We start from the raw sequence: 25,441 nt of genomic DNA, 5'->3' as shown, positions 1-25,441 counted from the left end.
TGTTATTTATCCTCCTGGAATATTGTCATGTTCTATAAACAAACACATAGGGGAGAAGGCTGTTATCTGCTTTTTAAATATATTTTTATATCTTTATAAAGGCCCTTTTTAAAATGTGTAATTTCTTAAGCAAAGAAAAAACAATATATGAAGCATGCAGTCTTAGGGAGAAATACTCTTTCCAACGTAACATCTACATAGTTCAGAACTAAACTACAAAAACTATATTATATTAGTGGATATAAAAATTGAACAATAATAATATGAAAAAGATATACATAATTTAAATTCCTAAAAAAATCTTAAAACTTGACAAACATATTCATTTTGCCTCCCACTGCCAAAGACATTTAATGAGATTCCAATGCATATAATCACCATGAATGGATCCAAAATATGTCATCCCCGAGAGAAGAGCCAATATTGTGAAGAAAAACTATGACAATAAAATATTTCATCTACAACAGACAAGACTGGGTTGATATTTGATATTTCATCCAAAAACTCAGATTTACTAGATCTCCAGACAACAACTTTACAGATGGAATATAATTATAAATCTCATTTAACTTGATAGAATTCTAAATTAGTTTCCCATGATTTTGAACATGTTTGCATTAACAAACAAAGCAAAACAAGTTACCAAAATTTAACAGAGAATAGCTTCTAGAATTCTTTCCAGCACTGTAATAATAGAGACTAAGAATGGAGGAAACATTTTTCAGATTTAGTAAGTGCAATGAGTTCAATTCAACTGTCCCAAACATTGGGATAGATTGGCAGAAAATATCTGAATTTTTTTTCTGTTAAAAATTTGGCCCCTTTTCAAATCCATTCTTTCTTTTGCCAGCTTCCCTCCACCCCTCCACCCACATCAGATTGGTCAGGTTCCATGCTCCAACTTGTTAAGAGCATCATATTGGCTCTCTGGTCACAAAGTTGGCCAGTAGAGCCTTGGTGGCGCAGCAGACTAAAGTGCTGTTACGTAGCACCAGCTGCCTGCAATTACTGCAAGTTCAAATCTCACCAGGCTCAAGGTTGACTCAGCCTTCCATCCTTTCGAGGTAGGTAAAATGAGGACCCGGATTGTGGGGGCAATAAGCTGACTTTGTATAAAAAGAACACCGCTTAGGGAGGGCCGAAAGCCCTACTAAGCAGGTATATACAAAAGTATGAAGGCTATTGCTTAACACATTGTAAGCCGCCCTGAGTCTCCGAAGAAGGACAGCATATAAATTGAACCAATAAATAAATAAATAAACTCATTTCCTCTGGAGCAGGGATTTCAAACACAAGGCCCAGGGGGCGATCTGGCCCATGGGTTGCTTAGATCTGGCCTGCAGGGCCACCCTGGAAACAGCTAAGTACTGGCCCGCAGTGCCTCTGCCATCGAAAACGGAGCCCATTTTCACTGGCAGAGTGCTCGGGCCACCACAGGCACCCCCCAAGACAAGTGATGTTGAGTTGGCCATGCTCACCCTGGGCCCCCAAGGTCAAACACAACCCTGATATGGCCCTCAATGAAATTGAGTTTGACACCTCTGGTCTAGAACAAATTAATGAGGTTCTCCTCTACCATCCTTACTAATTCTGTATATGTTGATGTTCTGTATCCGTTCAATTTATCTGCCCTGACCATTTTATTTTCTAAGCAATTCCTATGAGCAAATCTTTCTGGCGTTTATGAAGGTTCCAAAGATACTATTAATACTGTCTACTGTTTTGCCATATGTCAGCAACAGAAGAAAATCTGGTGCAAAAGCCTTGTGACACCACGGGAAGCCATACTAGAGGTTCAGTCCAAAGTCCATTCTGTGTAACTCAAAGGAGGGCATGGAGCATTTTAATGATCCACACTTAGATTACATGTAACAGTAGCTTTCAGGAGACAAAAATCCTGGCAACCGTACAGTGGTACCTTGATATTTAACTGCTTTGAAACTCATTAAATTTTGATATTTTGACACAAACATTTTGTCCCAGTACTCATTGTTTGGTACTCAATACACAAGCTAGAACTTGGTGTCAGCTGCCTCATGACTCACTACATTATTCCTTATGGGAAAAAATGTTTGGTCCTTATCATTTTTACTACTCATAGAGCTTCCCAGAACCAATTAACAATGAGTACTAATGTCCCACTGTACTTGTTACTGTAAGTAGGGTTCTGTTCAGAATTCATTTAGTTCACTTCTTACTGTGAAATGACCTAATTTGTACATTCCAAACTGATTTGGAACATTTTTTTCTGAATTTTATGAAGTTGCTTCATTTAAAAAAGAAAGAAAAAGATTAGTATACAAAATTCTCATTTACACTTGCTCATTTTACTTCATATAATCCAGTTGTTCATTGCTAATTTTTTTACAAAGGTTTTTCCATCAGTCCAGAACAGACAGTTCAGAAATACAGTGAAAGAACGCAGCACTGAAAAATTAAATAATCAATAATGGATATTCTATGTTTTAGTTCCATTCTTCTATTCCCACTTTATTTAGCCTGATTAACACTATATAATAGAGCAACACAGAAGTGCATAGAGTATATATTGAGAGAATGTGTGATGGACATTCACTTTTCTACATGGTATTGGAGAAGACTGAGTGATTTACTATATACTATATGATGCAGCAAATTGCAGAAAGAAATATGGATCTGAAAAATAATAAACAAAGTGCCAAAATAATTATGTATGATAGGAAAAAGAATAAACAATTGCAAATCATTACTGTCTCCCTCCCAAATCTATTTCAACTGAGCATATCTCACATTGTTTTCCATAATGTGTTACTAGTAATGGCTATTCTTACCTATTGACTGTCAAGTCAGAATGATTGTCTCTCCTTTAGTGGAGCATATAGCAGCCATTGTGTATTTCCTCCTATTTATTGTGAGAGGAGGTCCTGAAGGGCTTTCCCCTCAAACTAAAAGTTGAACTTCCCTTGCAAAACTCTCAAATGCCTCCTCTGGTCTTTTACAATCACTTGTTAAGGCTTTACAACTATTCATGTTATACTGGAAAACTTGGAAATATTGACTTCTCAAAAGCCACTAAAGTCATCCAGTAAGTAACTAACTTACTTACAAAAATGACACTTTACCTCTTGCAGCACATCAATATGAAACAGATTAATTCATAAACTTTCAGATTTAATACCTATATGTCCACATTCAATAAACATTTTATTGCTTTTATTCAGCTACACCAGGGGTGTCAGACTCGCATCATCATGGCAGTGTCATGTGACGTATCGTGACTTTTCCCCACTTCGCTAGTTTATTGCTGTGAGCTGCCCTGAGTCCTTGTGGAGAAAGGGCGGCATATAAGTCCGATAATAAAAAACACAAAGATCATATATTTGGCTTGGGGACCCATGGGGGAGCTTCAGACTGCAGATGGTTGATCGACCAATAGCAGAGCCCACCTTACCTCCTGGGCACTCTGTCTCCTCCCTCTCCATGTTTTTGCCATAATTTTAGGCATAATTTATATATAACCTTGTATATCACCCAATGTCACCTTCTGGCAAGATGGGTAGCAAACAAACATATTAAAAATGCATTCAAGTCAGTCTTGACTCATGGAAACAGCCTGGATAAATCCATCGGTTTTCTTGGCAATAATTTCAATGGTTTGTCACTACCTTATTCCTACTACTGAGAGTGTGTGATCAAGATTATCAAATTCATGATCTCCTGGTTTCTGGTAAAAAATGTAACATAACCATATGATACTGGCTCTCTGCCATTTAGTTCAATGCATCATAATACACACACAGAGACACAATAAAACTGATTGGAAAGTGTATGTATCAGGGGCGAAATGTAAAATTTGTTACTACCGGTTCTGTGGGCGTGGCTTGGTGGGGGAAGTAATGTGACTGGGTGGGGGTGGCCAACTTTTTTTTTTTTTAACTTTTCAAAGCATTTTTTCTACAACCTCTTCGGCTGAAGAGATTGCAAAAAAATGCTTTGTAAAGCCTCTCTGACGATCAGGCAACTCAGCTGGGATCGTCAGAGGCTTTTCAAAGCATTTTTTTAATCACCTCTTTGGCCGAAGAGGTTGCAGAAAAAATGCTTTGAAAAGCCTCTGAGAATCCCAGCTGAGCCGCGCAATCATCAGAGGCTTTTTTTTTTAACTTTTAAAAGCATTTTTTGGATGGAAGAGGTTGTAGAAAAAATGCTTTTAAAAGTAAAAAAAAAAGCCTCTGATGATCGTGTGGCTCAGCAGGGCATTGTGGGGGGGGGGGGCACAGGGATTTTTGCTACCGGTTCTCCGAATCACCCGCTATTGCTACCGGATCAGGCAATCTGGTCCGAACCAGGAGCATTTCACCCCTGGTATGTATCTATATTTATAGCAAACTAAAACTATTTTAAATTTTAAAACTATTTTAAATTTAAAACAATTTTCTATAAAATAACAGCCATAGTATTACAGATACCAGGGTTTCTATGTAATATAAATATTACAAAAATGAGTACAAATATTTAACACAATTTTTGTTAAAAGAGGAGCTGATGCACTGACTCTTTTAGAGAAAAAAAAAACAGTTTTGATAAGCTGTGTTGCCATTGTGAATTTGGAACTGTAAAGAAGTACTGAATCTAACATTCAGCTGATTAAAAGGAAGATAATCAATACTAAACAGGGAGAAGTAAAAGGAAGAATAGTTAATATTCATATACTGTCTGGACGCGGAGTAACAAAGCTTATTTCAAGACAGTATTATTATAGCACAAGCGCTTCATAAAGACAAATTATATGCCATTTATATATGCATGCAAGTTCTTTATGTAAATGTAGATCTCAACCAACCCACAAAAAAGACAAATTTCCAAGTCCGTAAAATGTCCCTTGACAACTACACTTCTTTTTTAGGAGGTATCCCGAAATCTAATTTCATATACTGTATATGCCCAATATTGCAATTTGCATGGTCCAAGTTGATTCTTTCTATTATTGTGCTTCAGCATACACATTTCTTTTTCTTTTTTCTGGTTGGCATTAAAGAGCAGAACCGTACCTCCACTTAGACCCCCCCCAGTTTAGACACATGGAAGGTACATCCGTTCTACTAAGTAATTAACTATAAGAATAAAATTCTCTATTAACTAAAATATTCTAAAATATCCAAAAAGCTCTCACATGCAAGAGGGAGCAGATTTGTTGAAAATTGTTCAGACAAGACAAGAAACAAAGAGCTTAAATTAAGAAATAGAGCAGAAATGCCCAAGTTAATTTCATGTACATTTCATGCACACTGGGGGGAAAAAATCTTTGAAATACATGAAATCTCTATATTACTAAAACATTTCTGTCTGTCTGTTTGTAACCTTCAACTGGGTGAACCAGCACATTGTAGGGTGACTATTGTCAAACCAAACTGCCACAAATTTGCAAACTTAGAGAATGTGCCCCAAATCCAGGACCCACTACTCCCTTGGGATTTAAATTTGAAAACATTGTAGCCACCAACACCAATGTACTACTGTGGTGACTCTGTTTTCCCCAAGCAAAGTACAAAGTCAGTGGGGAAGCTGGCAGGAAGTTACAAGTCCAAGTCCAGCAGGCAACTAAGTGGTGGGGAAGTAAGAGGGTGCCTGAGAGATGTGGCATGGGTCAGGGATGTTGTGCAAGGGTAGAGCAGTAGGGCAAGATCACAAAGACATAAGTTGGGAGAGTGAACAAGAATGCAGCGTAGGTGAGGGAGGGTGCACAAAGTTGTTGTATAGGTTGGGGAAGGTGCACAGGGATATGCAAGTGCCAACATGGCATGTGCACAGAGAGATTGGAGGGATAGCGCCTGGGTGGGGGAGACTTATCCAAGCATGTTGTGATTTTCCCTGTCAGTTTCTCCATTGACTCCCTCCCTACAAGCTTTCCACAAGAAAAGTCAGTAGGGAAGCCAGAAGAAATATTGAAATTGCTGTGTCTTTTACAGCTTTTTTGCTACCCACAGTCATTCTGTTGATCTGTGTAGGTAAGTAATTATCTGTAAAATGATGATACAACTAAAGCAATGACCTAATGGGTCATGAAAAGTCTAGTATTTTATAACTGTGTATGAGCAATTTGATATTATTTTCATTTTTAAGTAACAAAAGAATGGAGTATCGGGTTTTTTACTCACACAAGAAAAACAATTCATTAATTATATTTTTACGTTAATTATATATTATAGAATATAGTACAGTGATGGCGAACCGTTTCGGCACTGAGTGCCGAAAGCAGAATGTGCGCACACGCATGTGCACACGCACACCAAAGCACCGTAAACCCAAAGACCATGGGGGCGCTGGCCACCTGGTCTTCAGGTTTACGGCGCTCCGGCACACATGAAGATCAGCTGGCCAGCATGCATGTACGTACTGGAAACCAGAAGAGCAGCTGGTGACAGCATGCGTGCCCACAGAGAGGGCTCTGCGTGCCACTTCTGGCACATGTGCCATAGGTTCACCATCACGGATATAGTACAATGAGAATTCTACCAGTGAGTAGAACTGGTAGAAACACCGGAAACACTATTATTATCAATAACAGAAATATGTCTATCTTACTTAAACTATTCATATTAGGAAGGCTCCTTCTATTTTAATCGTGCCATTTCTTTCCAACCCATTGATTAAAAGAGACAGAGAGGAGGGAGACATACTGTAGTGACTGGACAAAAGCAAAAGAAATTAGGGTGCATGCCTTATTAGATAGACGCAATACTAAACAACAAGTTCTATTTTCCATTTGAAAAGAAATTTCTGCAATTTTTTCCACAATTATCCCCATGTATAGCTTATACATACTTGGCCATTAAAGCCCTTAAAAGGTATAACTAATACAATGCAAGAGACAAAACAGTACAATTAATATAATGGAATGTATATCAGAAGTTGCATTTTGATAGAAAAATCAAAGATAGAAAAATTCTCCTTTCTGAATATATACTCCCTTCAATACGTTCAGTTAATACTTTCAGTGAATGCGAAATTTAAGTTTTATCTCACAATGTTTTATATGCAAAATGGTTAAATTTGTGTAAATGCTGTGGTGCACAAGCTAATGCTCTCTATATCTGCATACTGTAATACACTTTATCCAGCAATGATTTATATAGCACAAAAGCACCCTGAAAAAGTATACTGTAGCAACATTAACATCTGATGTTGATTCTAGTGACATACAAAACCGTGGAGATAAAATGTTACATCTGAGCTGCCTCAGTACATTTATATCTGCTCAATCTTTATCTCTTACTATTTATTAATGCTCCACACCTTTGCTTGTTACTTTTTATGGAGACAGGTTGGACTCATGTAATTTTAGCTGTTACTTCTTTGCTAGAGGATCAATTTCCTTTAGAAAACATGGCAATTAATGCTGTTTTAAGCCTTTAACAAAGTTTTCCATTAAACTTTGAAAATATGCTTTTTAACCAGGATTTTAAAATATATTTTATATTTTAGTTTGATATTATTCATATTGTTTAGAAACTGCCTTAGGATATTTGGTAATCTGCAATTTATAAATATTTAAAGAGTATTACAAAACTAATTCTCTGAACAACTATCCTAAACACACACACATCATCTACTGAAATGTACTTGAGTTTTAGACCTCATTTTACTTAATTAGCTAATTCATAAAAGGAAATTACAAAGAAAAGGTTTTCTTTTGTAATCCTTCGTCTAGGATCAGGGACAATATTACATTTTGCAACATCAAAAGTTAGATATTAATTACTCTTTTCAGGAGGAGGAGAAGGTTAAATCAGGCTCTTTGGGTGTGTGGTTTTTTTTTTCTGGGAATAGATTATTAATTTTGCAAATTCAAAAAGCTGCTTTGAAATATATGTAGATCTGGGTAAATGCATATGGAAATTAAAATGTCAAAACTACATTTTGCACCGAACTACAGCGCAAACATTCATTTTTACATGATCCATAAATATTTTATATGAGAGTGGAAAATATTATACATCAAATGCAAAGCTTACAAATCAATTAAAGACTTTAAAAAATCACAGAATAATTTGATTTTGGGTTGTTCTACAAAGTCTGACGAAAACAAAATATTCCACTGAATTAATAGTAGGATTAGGTTTATAACAAATTTGATCCCATGATTGTCTCGAACTACCAGTTTCACCATGAATGCTATCATTATATAGCATCCATTTGTCACCACCTGTTTAAATATTAATGCTATCACTGAGAAAGTCCTAAGTTATCAGAGCCAAGGAATTAATGAAAGATATGTGCCTCAAACTTTAGTCAGCTTACATTTTTTTAATATAGGTAGTAATTACTAATCACGCATTTCTCACAACAAATGTAAAATAAAACTTCATTTTGAAACTTTCACAAAGAACAGGTTTTGAAAGAACAGAAATGATAGAACTGCCTGTCTCCCTCGATTCTGGAACACTTCCAACAGAATATATTCTTTTAGCAGTTTCTCTGGCAGTCAGCCGGCATGAGACGTATTCTTACAAAATGAACACAAGAGAGACACTCAACTGCAAGTTATCATTTAATGCTTCAGTTGACATCACTGAAGTTTAAAATTAAGAACCCTATTTAATAAACAATTTACTTGAATTCTAATCATAACAGCTGTATCTCCATCAATCTTCTGTTTTAACTTTTAATTCTAACAAGTTCTCCTAAACAATAACGTTTAAAGTGTCATTATACATTATTTTGATCACTGCAAAATCAGTTTTAAAAAAAGATTAAAGATTGGGTGGGAAACCCTAACTCTCATCATGAAATCTGATGAACACACAGCATTATGCAAGTGTTTTAAGCAGAATCAAGATGTAGACATTGAACTAATTTTGCACAGGTAGCTTTTCAATATTTGAAATATCCTTTTTAATATTTAGCTGTTACCCAATGCTAACAGATTTGTTTGGGCTTGAAAAGCAAGAATGAAGAAAGCCAGCGGCAGTCCAGGAAGTCCTCATTTAGCAACTGCTTTGTTTAGCTACCATTTGCAGTTACAGTTTTGATGAAAAAGTAAATTTTATTATCAAACCTTGCATTTTATGACCTTTGCTGGTCTATAAAACAAAGAAAAGCTGAAATAAGGTCATAAACAGTGTTACAATTTCACTTAGCAAGTTGCTGATCCTAAAAGAGGACTATACATATGTCAGAGAAAATATATGTTTCATGACAGATATTTTCACTGAAAATGCCCTACTTGTCTCCTCCATCACCAGTCAGACCAAATGGTAAATTGCTAATGAAACATCTATTTTTCATTGTCGATAACCATAACCCTTTGTCAGAAGTTCAAAAGCCAAGACCCCAGCTGTCTATGACTTTCAGAAGTTATCAAATTGATGTTTTAATGTAAATTAAATTTCTCTTTACAAAAAGAGAAAATCATACATGACAACACTAATCAAACCCATTATTATATAGTCAATTTCATTTGGTATTTCTTGGAAATATCCCCTCAGCCCCCAGCCTATCTAATAAAGCAGAATGTTTATTCTAAAAAGGTATATTTGTGCCCGTTGCCCAAAGTCACTATTTTGTCAGTCCTTGACAAATAGTATCTATACACAACTTGTGAGATACCTAATTTCTGAAAATAGTCTTTCAGATCAAATTCTATCTCCTTCTTCCAGATAAAGAGAAGGATCCAATAATTTGGTTCCACTAGAAACAGTTTTGCAGATGAAAAGAAAGTATGCTTTTATATATTTTGCAATTCCTAAATCTTAATTCAAAATCTGTTCTGGAAATCATCTAAACTTTTACAGAATGTCAAGGGCTGCAGACTGTAAAAGGGGAAAAACAAGTATGCTTGCCTGTTTTCTATTCTATTCTCCTGCTGCCTGTTTTCAGCCCTGAACTCTATTCCAAGATTTCAGATATTTCTATTCCAAGATTTCAGTTTAAAGAAACTATTTATTGTGTTCCTTTTCCTTTTTAAAAAGAAATATTCCACATATCCTTAGCTTTCCTATCAATACTACAGTCTGAACTGCTTTTCAGTATGTTAATCAGAAACGCATTATATTTTTAAAACTTTCCGCACAGTTTCCCAAATTAGCTACTGAATATACTGCAAGAACGGTAATCCTTGGATTATTAATGATACCCTCTCTGCAAGACACATTTTTCTCAAGTGTTATTTTAAAGAATCATTAAGTACTAAATAGCTTTTTTGGCCTCTCTCTTATAAAATGTTATGTAACTGCTTGTATGTAATAGCATTAGGAAAGGTAAACTACTGTTTAGTTTGACAGTTACTTTAATGGCTTTTCTAAATGCAACATCCAATTATTGATTTCCATTCCCGAACAGAATTTGTTTCTTTAGTGTCAGACACTCTAATTTCTGGCTTCTATGAATTAAGTAAGGCAACACTTCCATTAAAGAGGCATTTGTTAAAAACAGTAAAAAAAAAAAAAAGTAACTACGTAAATACGTTTTTTACTTACGTTCGCACGTGTCTCCTTTTTGTTGGAAGCCAGCTTTGCAGATACACTTCCCAATTGGCACTAACCATTCCCCTTCTGCACTACAATGCATTCTAGGAGAGTTTTCTGCTTCTTCTTCGGCACTACTGACACAGGTTCCTCGGACCTCAACTAAGGAGGAGAACTCTGACCCAGTTACTGTGTCTGGAAAAATCGCTAAGTTCTCAATAATGGACCAGCACTTCTTATAGTACACTTTGACAGAAACCAGAGCAATGCAAGCCCCTACATCCTGAAATGCAAGGTAGAATCCTTTTTTGGACAGAGGTCCAATCTCTCTCACTTCTGTATTGAGTTTCATTTTTCTCTCCCCAAGGTCACCTTGGGTAAAGCTTTCATCAGCTGCAATAGTGTCTATTTTTACATATTGGCTTTCTCGGATACTCCTTCCAGTGTCATAGTCTGTTTCATAATAATGCAAGTTGAACGTTTCTTTACATGTCCCGAGGACTCCAGGAAGGCTATTACAATCCCTCAGAGTGAATTTTAGTTCTACAAAAATCCTTTGTGCATTGCCTTTCGTGATCCAGTTAGTCCGCAGCCAATTATTTTGGTTGGGTTCCATGACTTGGCATACCTGGTATGTTCGTATAGGTGTGTAGTTTTCATCCAGTCCACTGATTTCTTCCCACTGGAACATAAAGGCATAGTTATCCATACTGAGATAAACTTTTCTAATAGAGAAAAATTAGATAATAAATATAGTACAAGATTATGTACCATCATGTTTTCCCCCCTGACCACTAGTAACCAGAGCATATGTTTTAACAGCTTACAATTTTTTAGCATGGAATGAGGAACTATTTAAAAATGGAAGGGAATGATATGATCCAATGCCTAATAGAATAAATTTATAGGCAGAGAGCAGATGTAACAGTGGCAAGTATTAAGCATCCCTAATTTGAAATGTTAATTCTAGTGTGAACAACCAATATGGTGACCACTGTATCTATTCACCCTAGAAAAAGACTGTAAATAAAGCAAAATGTTAAAAACATGAAATTAGCATACTGCATAGACAGCAGTATGGTCAATGTGGAAGAACTTCCAAAATATTGCATTACCAATTCTCAAAACAATGGCTTGCATTCTAATATTGAGATAAACTATTATTGCTACATAGGGCCAGGTCAAAAATAAGTGGTTTAACATATGAAAATTTATTTCATTTTCCACCTGCTTCTTAAGAAGGGTTGTTTAAAAACTCGACTGTATTTTATAAGAACTAAAATTTAAATCCATTTGGTAGAGAGAAAAATATCACAGGGAGTTCTACTGGCCAGCTCCAAAAACAATAGGATTCCACGTTGATCAAATGGAATGGTAAATTTTATTGGAGCCTTTGACCAACGTGTGTACCTACATACATAAAATTCTCTCAATGAATGTTTCCTATTGCATTTTTTATTTTTTTAAATTTGATTTATATGCCGCCCTTCTCCGGAGACTCAGGGCAGCTTACAATGCATTAAGCAATAGCCTTCATACTTTTGTATATTTATACAAAGTCAGCTTATTGCCCCCACAAACTGGGTCCTCATTTAACCTACCTTAGAAAGGATGGAAGGCTGAGTCAACCTTGAGCCTGGTGAGATTTGAACTTGCAGTAATTGCAGACAGCTGGTGTTAATCACAATGCTTTTAGTCTGCTGAGCCATCAGGCCCATATATGAAAATAATGTACCCTCAAAATATTCTCTTATGTGCAAGAAATGTGATATTCTAACTGTAATGTCAGAAATTTTACATTCACGTCAAATCAAACAGTTATCAAGTTTCTTTTTTAAAAAAAATGTAATTTTGTTTTTTCCCCTTAGAAAAAAAACTAAACAGTAAATTTTCACATAAACTCTTAACCACAAAGACAGCCATTTCTGATTTAACTGTTTTATTCTCTATTTATCTATTTTATTTACTAGCCAATACCTAAATTATTGATTCATGAGGTTTGTTTGTTTGTTTGTTTGTTTTGTCATTCAACTGACTCATTCAGCTTCCTGGTCCACATTATTTCCACTTAAATGGACTCATGTAAACCTTTACATAAATGGAGTTCATGGAACAAAATTTTCTTTTTCTCTCTCTCACTCCAGCCCCACCCGGTGCCCACTATAGAATGTTCTGACATTACAGGAACATAACTGAATATAATATAGCTATTTTTTTTTCCTAAAGGAAGAAATAAACAGTAATAAGATTATTAGTTCATAAGTAAAATTACTCTCAATCTTAATAAAAGTAATTGGTCCAAAATGTGAAGAAGAAATATCTAATTGAACCTTGGTAATTTTTTAGCAAATTCACGTGGAAAAAAATGTTCCTATAATTCACTTTTATAACTATTTTTCCTGAAACAGCCTGAAATTATGAAATGCCATCTTAGATGAGCCACTGCACAATCATAACATTTCGGATAAGTTATATGTAACATGACTAAACTTTTTAAACTGAAATAATCTATTTTCAAATAAAATATAATAATTTTACTGACATTAGAATCAGTTTTATATTTCAAATTTACTCAAGCAAATCTCAAATCTTCAATATATGTCATTCTAATATAAACAAACTGAAGTTGCATTACCAAAGATGGCAAATATTAAATCACTAATGTGGCTAGTTTTCAAAATAGTTATATGAATCTAGAGTTCAATTTAATTATATTTACAAACGTTTTGCTGATATTAAGCTCAATCGTTGCTATCTGATATACCACTGAAAATTGACAAGCATAATAATAAAAAAATGTTTGGTAAATTTTACATTGTGTCGTAAACATTACATGCCTTGCAAGTTCAGTTGATTATTTAGGACTCTGTAACTGTAATTCAAGCTTAATGCCATTACTGCCATCACAACATTTATATAAGCACTGACAGTATTTCCAGGTTCTCTCTTCACTAAAATATATGAAATACTTTCATAATCCTAACTTTAACCACTACTGATTAATCATTATTGATCAAATACAGTTGTACTTGACACCAGAAAAGAAAACAAAGGCAACATCAGTACCAGGACAGGGAAAGAGCTAAGTGTTGTAGACATTAATCCCTATTTCTTAATAATTAATAAACTATGATAGGCATTAAAACTATGATAGGCATTAAAACTATGCTCATTCTTACTTGTCACTTAACTATTAATAAATCAAGGAGTGCAACTATTAAAGGAAAGCCTTCTTAAGCACAATACATAGTGTTTACATGTTAAAGATATATTAGAGACTCTTTACTGAGCTGTATTTATGGAAAGCATATTAAAACAAATCATTAATCAGATCATTGATTTTTAATAGGACATATTTGTAAGTGTAATCTAAACAGTCAGTAACTGTTGCCTGCATAATATATGTCCTGGATGAATGGAAGCCTTCTAAATCTTCTACAACTCCCACAACCAAATTATTAGAGTTGTTGGGAATCAATGAGGTTTCTTGTCAATAAATAAATGTTACCAAACTATGGGGAAAGTATTATAAGAAATTTAATATTTTAAAATAGTATTTTAAAAAAAAAAAAATCAATAAACTTGTACTAAATTTCAACAAAAAACCCGGGAGGAAAAACTCCAGTGGTTTTACTACTCCTATCATTGCATCATTTTGGTCACCCAAAAGTATATTACATTTTTATGTATACAATACATATACAATACAGTATATTACAATTGTCAACTCTCAGGCACTGCCCATCCTTGAGTTATATTTGGATTACTGTTCAATGTTTTTATATCTCTCTCTCTGAACCATGCACATGTTTTTATTGTTTCAAAGCTGGACTATCACAATTTATTCTAAAATTGTTCTAATCCTCTTCTTAAAAGATTTCCTTCAGTGTGAAGTGCTACTACTTAAGTTAATTCTCATTTTAAGCATTCAGCTAACATTTCATACATTCCAAAAACCATTAGATTTGTTTCCAGCCATTGCCTGGATTGATTTTATGATCTTTCTTTTTAGTTAACAGACTTTCAAGTTTTCATTCTTTTTATTTACAGGATTTGTCACACTTCTACATCCCTACTCAGAATTCACTTTCTTTTGGTTCCAGATTTCCTTATAAGTGCCAGATTAAAGGCTTGATTGTATAAACTTTTATTTGAAACTTGTATTAATATGAACTACTCTAAATGATAGGCAGTAGAAATCCATTTAAAATAATCAAGCTTCAGAGAGAATTTAGAAAATAAATACTTATTTGATTGCAGTTTCTAAAGTTAATGTATTCAGTCACGTCATAGCTACTTAAATAATCTTTGAAATAATTATATATTATTCAAAATTTTGCTCTGTCCTTTCACTACAAGGGTCTTACAAATATTTTTACCATATTAAGAACTGAAGCCTAAGAGTAAATGAGTTCCAAATGAGGTCTGAAAGTTAATTATTTAAATCAATAATGAAACAATTGTTTATAAGGATATTTTCAGAAATCAACAAGATAACCCTGCTTTGAAAAAAATGTGAATTAAAGATACAAATTTCTGCCTTAAAGCCAGCAAAATTGGTCTTGCATTTAGAAACTTTACAAGAATGATTAAGTACCTGAAATATTAATTATAATGCATTAATAGAATATATTTATACATTAATTACATAGAATGATGCAAATAATATTCAACATTATGATCAGTAAAGTTGTTTTTAAGAATGAAAATTGAAATATTACTCATGGTTTTAAAAAGTTCTTTGAGATATGCCGCAGTTTAAGGCATTTAACAGCTAAGAAAATATCTATATTAGTTTGTATCGGAATCACAATGCTTTTCAGAACAGAATTTTTTTCACTGAAAGTTTTATTCAAGGAATTTTGAACAAGTTCATTTAAACTATTCATTCTGATTTTGGATTTTGATTTAAATGGTATGCTTACCCCATTGGGAGGAGAAGAAATCCATTCCAAATCTGTCTGTTGTGCTTTAGAATCCAGCAATATTACTGAAAGAAAAAATATCTATGTATTAAAAGTATTTTAAGAATTGTACTCTCATGCTGATTATGTGTAAACTAAGGGCATTAAACTACTTTGCCTCCATGTTTTTATTCAAGAAGAAATTAGCAGCTGGTTGAAAATACTGAAATCAGTGATTGATTTCACAAGGATACTTTAGTAGGTAATATAAATCAAAGAGTTAAAGGAAATGGCAGGAATCTCCTTTATACTGTAATGCCTTTATAATAGTAACTTTTTAAATATGAAATCTATTCAACCTTTATTTCATGCCACAAATTTCATACGTATTTATGTATGTACTTATGACAGAAATGCAACAGTTTTTCTGACTTTTACTCCAATTTATAACATAAACATAAAAGGGTTGGTATATCAGTAACAATATTCAATTTTCACACTTATTCAGCAAAGAATGCATCTAAACAAAACTGTAAAACTTTGTGGACAGATTACTTGTGTTGTTTTGTAAGATGTCCCAAGCTGTTGGTAGGTGCTGAAACTGCTAACAATTGGATTAATAATTAAAAAATTATTTTCAACATCATTTTGGGAAGCATTTATAGTAATCTGATATTTATTCATTGCTTTGTTATCATACATTTTCTCACCTACTATACTAAGAAAAAATATTTCAATTAACAACTTAATATAAAACATATGCATCTATGTTTAGTTAGTAATAAATTCTACCAACACTTTGTACTAGTTAGTAATAAATTCTATCAACACTTTGCACAAATAAATAGATGCTCTGTTTTAAATTTAAAATACTTTTTGTAATTGTAACATTTGACCCTGTCCCTATATAAAACAAACTTGATAATAATAATAATAATAATCAGAATATTCAAGAATGATTTCTTAAACATTAATTTTATAATATTCTAACAACAATTATAATATAGTTAAAGAGGATTATGTGCATAGCCTGATCACATGTGCATATGAAAGTTAAGAGTTACAGTGATTTCAATAGTATTTGCAAATAGGCATAAAGGGTTGCAGTCTTACATACTGTGGAAACATACTGAGAAAATCTCATGTGTACCTTTGATATAATTTTACGCTTTCTCAGTGAAGGAAGTTAGGTTTCATATAAAAAGCATCATTTCTACATAATTATACCACTAATTAATCCAGATAACTAAGGGATTCCTTCTATGGTGTTAATAGTTTCTAAAAAAAATAGATAAGAGAGTTCTGTATTGAGTTGCTAATCAAAAACCAGGCTAATAAATTCAGCTAAAAAAGGTTATTCTACATATTTAACCACTCCATGCCCTTAAAACAGACTGAAGAGCAATTGCATTTTAAAAATATTTTACACATACAATTCCAAAACTTAAAAAGTGAAAAATAAAAAGTTTTTTAAAAAATCTTCCTGAACATGCAAAATCATAATTTTAATAGTATCAATGTGTGCTGAGAAAAAGTTAGGAGAACTCTCTTCTATGATACTGAAAGATGAGCAGCAACTTTCTCTTGATCCTTTTGTTTATTCTTGACATGAAGTTCCTTAAAGTTTCTGCTAAGGGTTGTAAGCAGAACTTTTTTCTTTTCAAAAGAAACACCTTTTGACTCAAACCAAGTCATTATCTGAAAATGGGAAGGGGGGGGGGAAATAAATCCTATCAAATCTGCATCACACACTTGCACCAACAGGAAACATACTTAAAAAAATCAGATGATAGGATCTCAAAATGCCACTAGAACTCTAAAGCAACTTATTCTTTTATTATGCTGATTTCCTAAAAAGGGAAGATAACAGTTTTTTTTCCCCTCCCCTGACAAAACCAAGCAGAAAAGGCACAGTGCAACAGAATAACCCAACATATTAGACAGATGCTTAATTTTCTCAGGAAAGCATAGTGCCCTTCCCTCCCCTCTGTTAGTTCAGTTTCAGTGACTGAAAACTGAGGGGAAGCCATATAATCTGTTTTGGGTCATGCATGCCTTTATCTTATGCAGGGGGCAGATGGTGGCTAGTGGTCTGGACAGGAAGAAATCTCAGATTCCCTGAGACCTAAAGTGTCACACACTCCACCTCTGAGAATTTGCTTAAAGAGCAGCAGGGATGACTTTCAGTATTCCTTGGGGAGTGAGCGAGTGTCACTTTGCATGTGGCCTGAAACCCTTCCTTATTACTAATTTCCCCCACTTAGGCCTCAAGGTGCCAATGTCAGTTAACAGAACTTCTAAAAGAAGAATGAAGTCTGCCTACATAATGAAGGGACCCCAGTCCACAAACCCAGTCACAGGAGACCTTATTTTCTCAGAGAAAGCAGACAAGAAAGGATGTATCTCCCTGGTGGGACGGGGTGAGGAAGGGAGGGAGTCCTAGCCTCACCTGGCTACGCCTCCCGTTAAAAGGGAGAGCAGCATCTCACCTCCAAGTGTCCGAAAGCCATTTTTTTTCCACCCACGCTGTGCTTCCTCTTCCCGCTGAGCGAAGCGCGGAGGAGTTTCTCATTCCCCCTCCTCCTTTTTTTTTCCTGGGCTGAGCTCTTGCAAGAAGCGGCCAGTTCCCGCGCTTCTCCTTACTAAGCTGCTAAAAGAGCATCACACACACACACACACACACACACACACACACACCTCCACCGCCACTGACTCCACTTTTGCCGGCTCAGCACCTGTGACGCGCCGGGGGCTTCGCCTACAGGTGATAAAGAATACCGATCCCTCAGGGGGAAAAGTGCCCCCGGAGTAACTTCAATGGAGAGGTGAGCCTCGTTTTTTGCCTACCTCTCTCTCCTTCGCCCTACTCAGCGGGAGCGCCGTTGGCTCAACTCTGATTCCCAGTAGGATGGCTGGAAAAAAAACAAACCTGTGTGTCTTCACCACACACTCACGAGGGCTTCTTAACCCGTTGAAGAAAAAAATCCCCCCAAAACAAAAAACCCTGAACTCCGATCCCTCACATGCACTCCCCACCCCCACTTCCTAAGGAGGAGGAAAGCAGATGCGCGCAACTGATGATCGATCCTTCTTAGGTATTCAGAGCCCAAGAACAACTCCAAAAGTTGGAAAGTTTTGCGAGTCTGCCTTGCCCAGGTAAACGTGACAGTTGTCAAGAGATCAGAACTACTTCCTACACAAACTCCTTTTCTCTGATCAGCTCGGTCCAAATGAGAGCCAGTTCCTAAATTAGCAAAGTAGCACTACAAGCATCTGTGAAATCACACACCTTCAATTACTTCGCACGGCGACTCCAGGACTCCAAAGGGAAGGTGCCACTTGCTTTCCGCCACATATCTCGCCCCCTAATCCAGAGTTTTGTTCTCTAGTCGGTTTTTACCCTCCTCCTCTCTTTTCCCGAGCTAAGCGATTTCATCTTTAAAATAAAAGTTTTCAAGAAAGCTTGATCCCATTCCCCAGCATAGGCATGCATATGGACTTCCATTTTATGTATTAGCTTTATTTCATCTCCGAGACCCTCTCTTTCCCATTTCCAGTTGATAGCGGAAAGCCTGCTTTTTCGATGCTCCCCATAGTTCAAAAAAGAAGGGAAAAAAAAAAAAAGAAATATCCGGAAACGGAGAGGGGGGGGTCTCTCAATCTCCCCCCCCAAAAGAAATCATTTTATCGGTCTTTAACGTCGTTTCGATTCTCCCCAAGTAAGAAAACATACTTTTTGCCTATTCCGAAAAGCACTGCCTTCAAATTGTCCCTTTTAAAACAGATCTGACATTAATATGGGTAATAATAATAATAATAATAATAATAATAATAATAATAATAATAATAATAATAATAATAATAATAATAATGTGTTGCTGGACCGGTTTATACACACAGACGCATATTATGTACAGAGCGAGCGATTGAGGGTGTGGGGAGGCCGTAATGCCCATTCAGCGTCCATAAGAACGCGGCATTATACAAGAGATACGCGGCGTTATCTGCGTACGTGATGCAAATATTTCTACTAGCCGGCTCTCCTCGTTTGCCTAAAACCCCGCGCCCTGCGAGATGTGATCACGCCACCAGCACAAAACGAACAGATGGCCTTTTATTATTAGCTATTACAGGTGACACGGGTGGCTATCAAAGGAAAAGCAGTTTACTTTTCCACCCTCCCTTAATCCTTAGAGTCGATACATTCTTAGGAGCCGAAACTCCTCTGCAGTCCTGGAACAGGTCGCTCGCTTCATACCCTTCCCATCCCGAACTCCGGCGATGTAGGAAGCCGGGAGGTAATCGCCTGGTAGCCAGATGTGTTTTGAGAGCAGAGAGGGTTCATCTACCAATCTATAAAAATTAACCTTGGTAAGAGGAATCTATCCGAGAATCCTAACCATCGCTCTCCCCCCTTTTCTCCCAGCCCCCCTCCCCAACCTCGCTAACTGGCATATATGGAGATTCAAAGCCTTCCCAGACCTTTTTCCATCACGTGCGGTCCCTTCGCGCAGCTAACCCAGTTCAGAAAATGCGCCGTAGTCTCGGATGCAAAAAGGCACAATCGGGGCGCGATCCCGATCTCTCTCCTTCCTGATCAAATGCCTAAGGGGACTGAGGGGGGGGGGACGTCGGTTTCACTTCGTGACGGAAAGGGCAGAAGCGAGAGGCGCTCGACACGGGGCGAAAGGTGCCCGACACGCTCTCCTTTTCGCCTGGATGGCATCGGGACGGAGCCAAGGGAAGCGGCAGGCAAGTCGCAAATCTCGAGAACGGTCCCGAAAAAAGCCCTCGTAGCGGGAGAAGGGGGGAAAAAAAGGGGGAGAAAAAGGAGCGATAAACTTTGTGGCCAAGCATCATCTTACCTTCTTTTGCAGCCTGTGCCTCCCCCGTGTGTGCAAACTGAAGCAGCCAGATGTTACACAAAATAATCCAAGAAGGGAGCCTAGTTTGAAAAACCATGATGCGTGAGCTGGAGATGTTTAAATCAAGCTAAGGATATTATGCATATACATTCAGAAAGAGAGAGAGAGAGACTGCGCTTGGCGTTTGCTTCTGCTTGCTCCCGCGGCTGGCTCGGGCTGCTGCTGCTGCTGCTGCTGCTACTGCTGGCTCCGGCTGCGATGTGTTTTAATGTGCAGTGCTCTTTCAACGCAGCTCTTCGCGGACTGCCTTCTCGCTTTTCCCGGCTCGCTTTTTCGCTCTCCGTATTTGCTGCCTGCGAGTCTCCGACTGCAGACCGAACCTTTCGCTCCACACTCCAATAATATCAATAGGCGCGGGGGGGGGGGGGAGGAGGAGGAGGAGGAGGAGGAGGCAAGAAAAAGGGGGCAGGACCAATGGAGAAAGAACAGCCCGTCCTTCAAAATGACTGGCAGGCCACGCCAACCTAAGAGAAAGCGAAATCACGGCCGCCGGACAACGAATCGTTCCATCTTGAGAGGCGGAGCTAAGCCATTCGTCCAATCAACGGGAAGGAAGCGTCAGGTTGCTGCCGGTTCTCAGGTTCTCTTGTAATTTCCCTTGGAGTGCCTGTTTCCAGCAGGCGCAGTTGGCCGGGCGGAGGGAGCGTTAGGCAAGTTTGTAGCAGCAGGGAATGAAAGCTCTGACATGTTTCTTTGGAAGAAGGAGAAAGAAAAAAAAAAAAGCCACCAATCAGCAGCTGGGCTGGCGAAATCTTCGCTCCACGAGGAGTCGAAAGGCCACGCCCCCAGCTACCCTGCCCAGAATCTCCCGAGACGAAGGAGAGGCGCGAAGAGCCAAGCAGCTGCCTCCTCTCTTTTGCCTCATATTCCTGCGGGACGCGCGAGAAGGAAGGAGAAAGCAGTGGTTCTCCCGGTACCCCCGGGAGCGGTGCTCCATCTGGAAGGAGAATAGCCTGTATACCTGCTTCCTTCCTCCGTCCTTCTTTTGCGGGATGATCCCCTGGTCCAAGTAGCTTCACCCTTCCTCCCCGATGAATGAAAAGAACGGGGGGGTGGGGGGAAGCAGAGGGGATTCCCTTGATCAAGAACACCGTCTTCCTTTGCTCCCCTCCCCGGAGGGAAAGCCAATGAGGCGCCTTTTTTTGGGGGGGGGGGAGAGGGTGTTGCATGGTCTCCGGGCAGCACCCGCTCTTTTTTTTTTTTTTTTTAAATTGGTTGAAGTTGGGCCCCCATCTCTCTTGGAGCTCTGCTTGGCCGTCCACAATAGAGTCTCCCTGGAAAAAGAAAAAAAAAAGGGGGGGGGAGGGAGGAATCTGGGAGGGAAGTCTGCAAGACGGTAGCAATGCTCTTAAAAATTGCTTAAGAAAGGAAGATCCATCCAGGGGAAGCACCCGGGCCCGCTTTCTTTATAAGGCACCCGCCCGGGGACCTCCTAGGGGGCGGTGGTTGTTGTTTTTTCCCCTCTCCTCAAAAGGCCCCGGGGGTGCCTATCCCCGCCCGCGCGTTTTTCCAGACGCTGCAGTGGAACGAGAGAGAGAGAGAGAGTTGGCTGTTTACGTTCTTGTGCTCCTGGACGAGTACTGCTCATCGCGAAGGGTTTTCCTTTTCCCTTCCCTAATGAGAGTTGGTTCGCAAAAGCTGGCTTTTAAAAATAAGGGAAAGCGGTGGCAGCGATTCAGAAAGTGGAAACACGCCAAAGCACGCGCGCTAGTGAACGCACACACGCAAACAATTCGACTTTTCCGTTCTAAAGCTGTTGGAATGGGAGCAGATCACTTTTGGGGACGATCGGGGTGTGCCATCGGATGTTTGTGTCTCTTTTGAAAATACTGGATTCATAAAGCTCTTGTGGGTCTGTGGCTCCTATATAGACCAAATGCCCAAGTTGATTCTGTTGCTCCGTTTATGAGTTACACTACACAATAGTCAGCAAAATACAAATCCTGATGATGTTATTACCTCTCAAATCAGATACATCAGTGTCATTATTATTTCCTGACCTCAGATCCTCTTCTTGCTTTTATGCATGATTTTCCTCAAAAAATTGTATTAGATGTAGCGGGAGTTATTTTCCAAGCTTCTAACATCCCTGTCCACAGCTGGCTAATTCTATTCCACAACTCAAATGAGGTTTTATTTTTGTATGTAGATCATTCTAAAGTTGGAATAAGTGTCCGTGGGTATTTGATTACAATCTGTAACACCCAAATAGGTTTTAAACTGCACTATCCTTCGTATTTCAAATATGGGGGGGGGGATTTAAAAATAGATTTTTTAAAAAAGATTTTTTTTAAAAAAAATCTGTCACCTCATTTGATCTGCCAGTTACAAGTATCTGCAATAAAATATTTGGTTTTGTTTCTGAAGCAACCATTGTAAAACTTTTAAATTGCATTGAATTTAAAATTTAACCTATATTTTTTCCTTGATTTTTTTTTCAAAGTAAAATTATTTTCACTAGCAATATTTTTGGGGTAGTGCTTTCTACTGTCTTCAGCACTACAGTGTTTGTGAAGAAATCAGTTTAATGATGACATAAAGCTAGTTGCTATTCAGCATCTTTTCCTCCTGGAAGATTCAAGTAGAGGCAACTTCTAATCAGACAAGAATTTTATTGCTTTCTTTTGTTAAGAAAGTTGTCAGTTTTTTAAAGTTCAGCCCAATGATGCAAAGCATGCTTTCTCAGCAACATAAAGGTGAACAACGTCTTACTGTTGTTTTAGGCATCTTAGTAATGCCTTTGTATAAATTGAATATAGAATAATTCTTTTTTTTTTTTTTTTTGTCAACAACAGCAAGACAGAGTTGTTTTGTTAAAGAACCCAGTTTCTTACTGTAAAGGAAACATTTGAATTCCTGGATGTGAAAATGATTTTAACAGAATGCAAACTTTAGTAATATTTATTTTTTACTTAATATGTTTTTATTTTTATGAGGATTTTTTGCCAATCATGTTTTGATTTATCTTCCCTGAAGATAAATAGTAAGTTAGTACGCTTCGTAAGGATACTGAAAACCTGCAAATAGAGCACTTGATCACTGCTCTATGATTAAGAACTGATTAAGAATTGGAACTGATTAAGAATTAAAAGGGAACTGAATTTCCAGTTTACAGGAGCCTGAACACGTACAGTATATTACATTTACTCTGCATAAGTACCTGCATGTAGAAATGGTATCTAAATATGATTATGTAAAATTGTATTATTTTCTGAGTGAATATTATAGACCAAAATGCAAAATTTATTCTCTAGCTGTAGTGTAAGGACAACAAAAATAGAAAATCAAGGTGTTTGTACTTAGAAAAGAACATATTTTTGTTGTAAAAATTTCTTCCATGATTTCTAGACAGATAACCTTGCCAATTATTAATGACATAACAATTGACAGAAAGGACATAACAATTGACAGAAAGGACATAACAATTGACAGAAATAAAGTACATTCTAAGTAATGTACTTTATTTACTTTTCAATTGATGGTAGCAGGCCTGTATTCAGAAAATAAATAGTTTCTTATGAAATTGAAGGTCAATGCATCTATATCTAAAATAAGGTAAGACACTTGGTACCATAAAAGTACTCATAAAAGCTATTTCTAGTTCTGCAGCTCTCAACAGAGAAAGATGACAGATTTTCAGGAAAGGAGAGGATTTTGCAGGAGAAACACTTTCATTCCAACCTTAGAAACCACATTGTTCCTGTCCTGGATGATTCTTGTGATGGCTCATTATCAAGACACATTTTAATTCTCTTTTTGCAGAATGTAGTTGTGATTTTATTTTAAGTCTTCCTGCAGAAAACATTGGACTGTATGTCCAAGATATGTCATAGTATTCTGTGTATATGTACAGTAAATATAAAAATTACCCTACAGCTAAATTTGATTCCTGATGATTTAAGGAACACATATTGTTTTCTGGGAATAATACCAAAGTAGCTTGCCTTCTGGGGTGTTGTTTCAATTATGCCAGAATTTCATGGTGGTTTTACTAATCAATTCTGTATGGAAATAGCTCACATATAGAATTTAACAACAACCATCACCCGAATCACCACCATATTCAGAAGAGTCTCTTTTAACAGTCAGCCAGAGACAGTTTCTTCAGCTAATCCAAACTTTGGTAGAGTACGATTTTCTAGTTGCTGGGCTATTACATGGAAAGGAAGCATTGTGTGGGATGACTTGATTGCCTGTGATGGAGTAGCCCCCAATTACATTCAACATTTGCTTTTGAAGCCTGACAATGAATTGTGAAGGATAATCTGAATATTGCTGAACAAATGGTTAAATATGAAAAGGATATTGGTTTGAGGATATTTTAGCTGTAACTACTTTGTTCCAACCACTTACCATCCACATGTTTTGGGATCACTGTTTGTTTCAACATTTACCCTAAGCCGAGGTTTGTTTAACTATGGTTTGTTGTGTAAATCACAATTGGGTGGCTTCACACAACACATTAAGCCAAAGCCACTCTGTCTTAATGTGATACATGAGCTCAGTCCCAGAATTCACAGTCTCTGTGAGGTGTTCTTTCAATTTATTTATTTATTTATTTGTTCAATTTGTATGCCGCCTTTCTCCGAAGACTCAAGGCGGCATACAAGTTGACTCCGAAGACTCAAGGCTCAATTTATCTGGAAGGAAAGGTTGTTTTCAATATGGGTTTGGCTAATATATTTTAAAACTGAATGTGGTGCTTTACTTTAAGATTTAATGTGCATATTTGTCTTTTGGGATCCAAATAGGACCAAAAAAGTGAGGAAGAGAGAAACAAAATAGGAATATTTATCTAAAGATAAAACTTTGTAAATTCATAGAGACTTAGAGAAAAAATGTATATAACACTGAGTGACTCGCAGAAAATCTGGCTTTCAACAAATGGGCTATTTCCCACATAGTGCCAATGGATATTGGAGTAGTTATCGTAACCCATTATCTGAACATGCTGATGGCAGACAAATAATCAGTGACATTGACTGTTATCGTTTATGACTTAGAAAAATGGCTCCCAGAAGCCTCTTTCCAGCAGAAGTTATAGATACTTAACTTTATTTATTCCAGCTGTAGGGCTCTCAAATTCTACAAGGGTAAATTGCAGGCATGTTGCTTACATGCCTTAAAATGATGAAGAAGCAGTTTATATTAGGTCAGTTGCCATGTAAAC

The 25,441-nt window shown here is 37.0% G+C and overlaps 1 protein-coding gene across 2 annotated transcripts in view; it reads right to left on the bottom strand.

Moving 5' to 3' along the window:
- The window catches only part of EPHA7 (EPH receptor A7), a 170,606-nt gene extending 150,298 nt beyond the window's left edge, over positions 1–20,308 (bottom strand). For both annotated transcript variants that reach the window (XM_070932840.1, XM_070932841.1), the window contains exons 1-3: positions 20,212–20,308; positions 15,368–15,432; positions 10,455–11,124 (exon numbers count right to left, since the gene is read on the bottom strand). In XM_070932840.1, coding sequence (XP_070788941.1) covers positions 10,455–11,124; positions 15,368–15,432; positions 20,212–20,308 — 832 coding nt within the window. The remainder of the gene's footprint in view (positions 1–10,454; positions 11,125–15,367; positions 15,433–20,211) is intronic.
- Between the last annotated feature and the right edge of the window lie 5,133 nt (positions 20,309–25,441).

The sequence above is a fragment of the Pituophis catenifer genome, unplaced genomic scaffold (genome assembly GCF_029215685.1).
Source record: "Pituophis catenifer annectens isolate HBS135680 unplaced genomic scaffold, rPitCat1.0.hap2 SCAF_1, whole genome shotgun sequence".
Taxonomy (NCBI): domain Eukaryota; kingdom Metazoa; phylum Chordata; class Lepidosauria; order Squamata; family Colubridae; genus Pituophis; species Pituophis catenifer.
The sequence above is the reverse complement of the archived record's forward strand: the minus strand, read 5'-3'. Positions and strand labels throughout refer to the sequence as shown.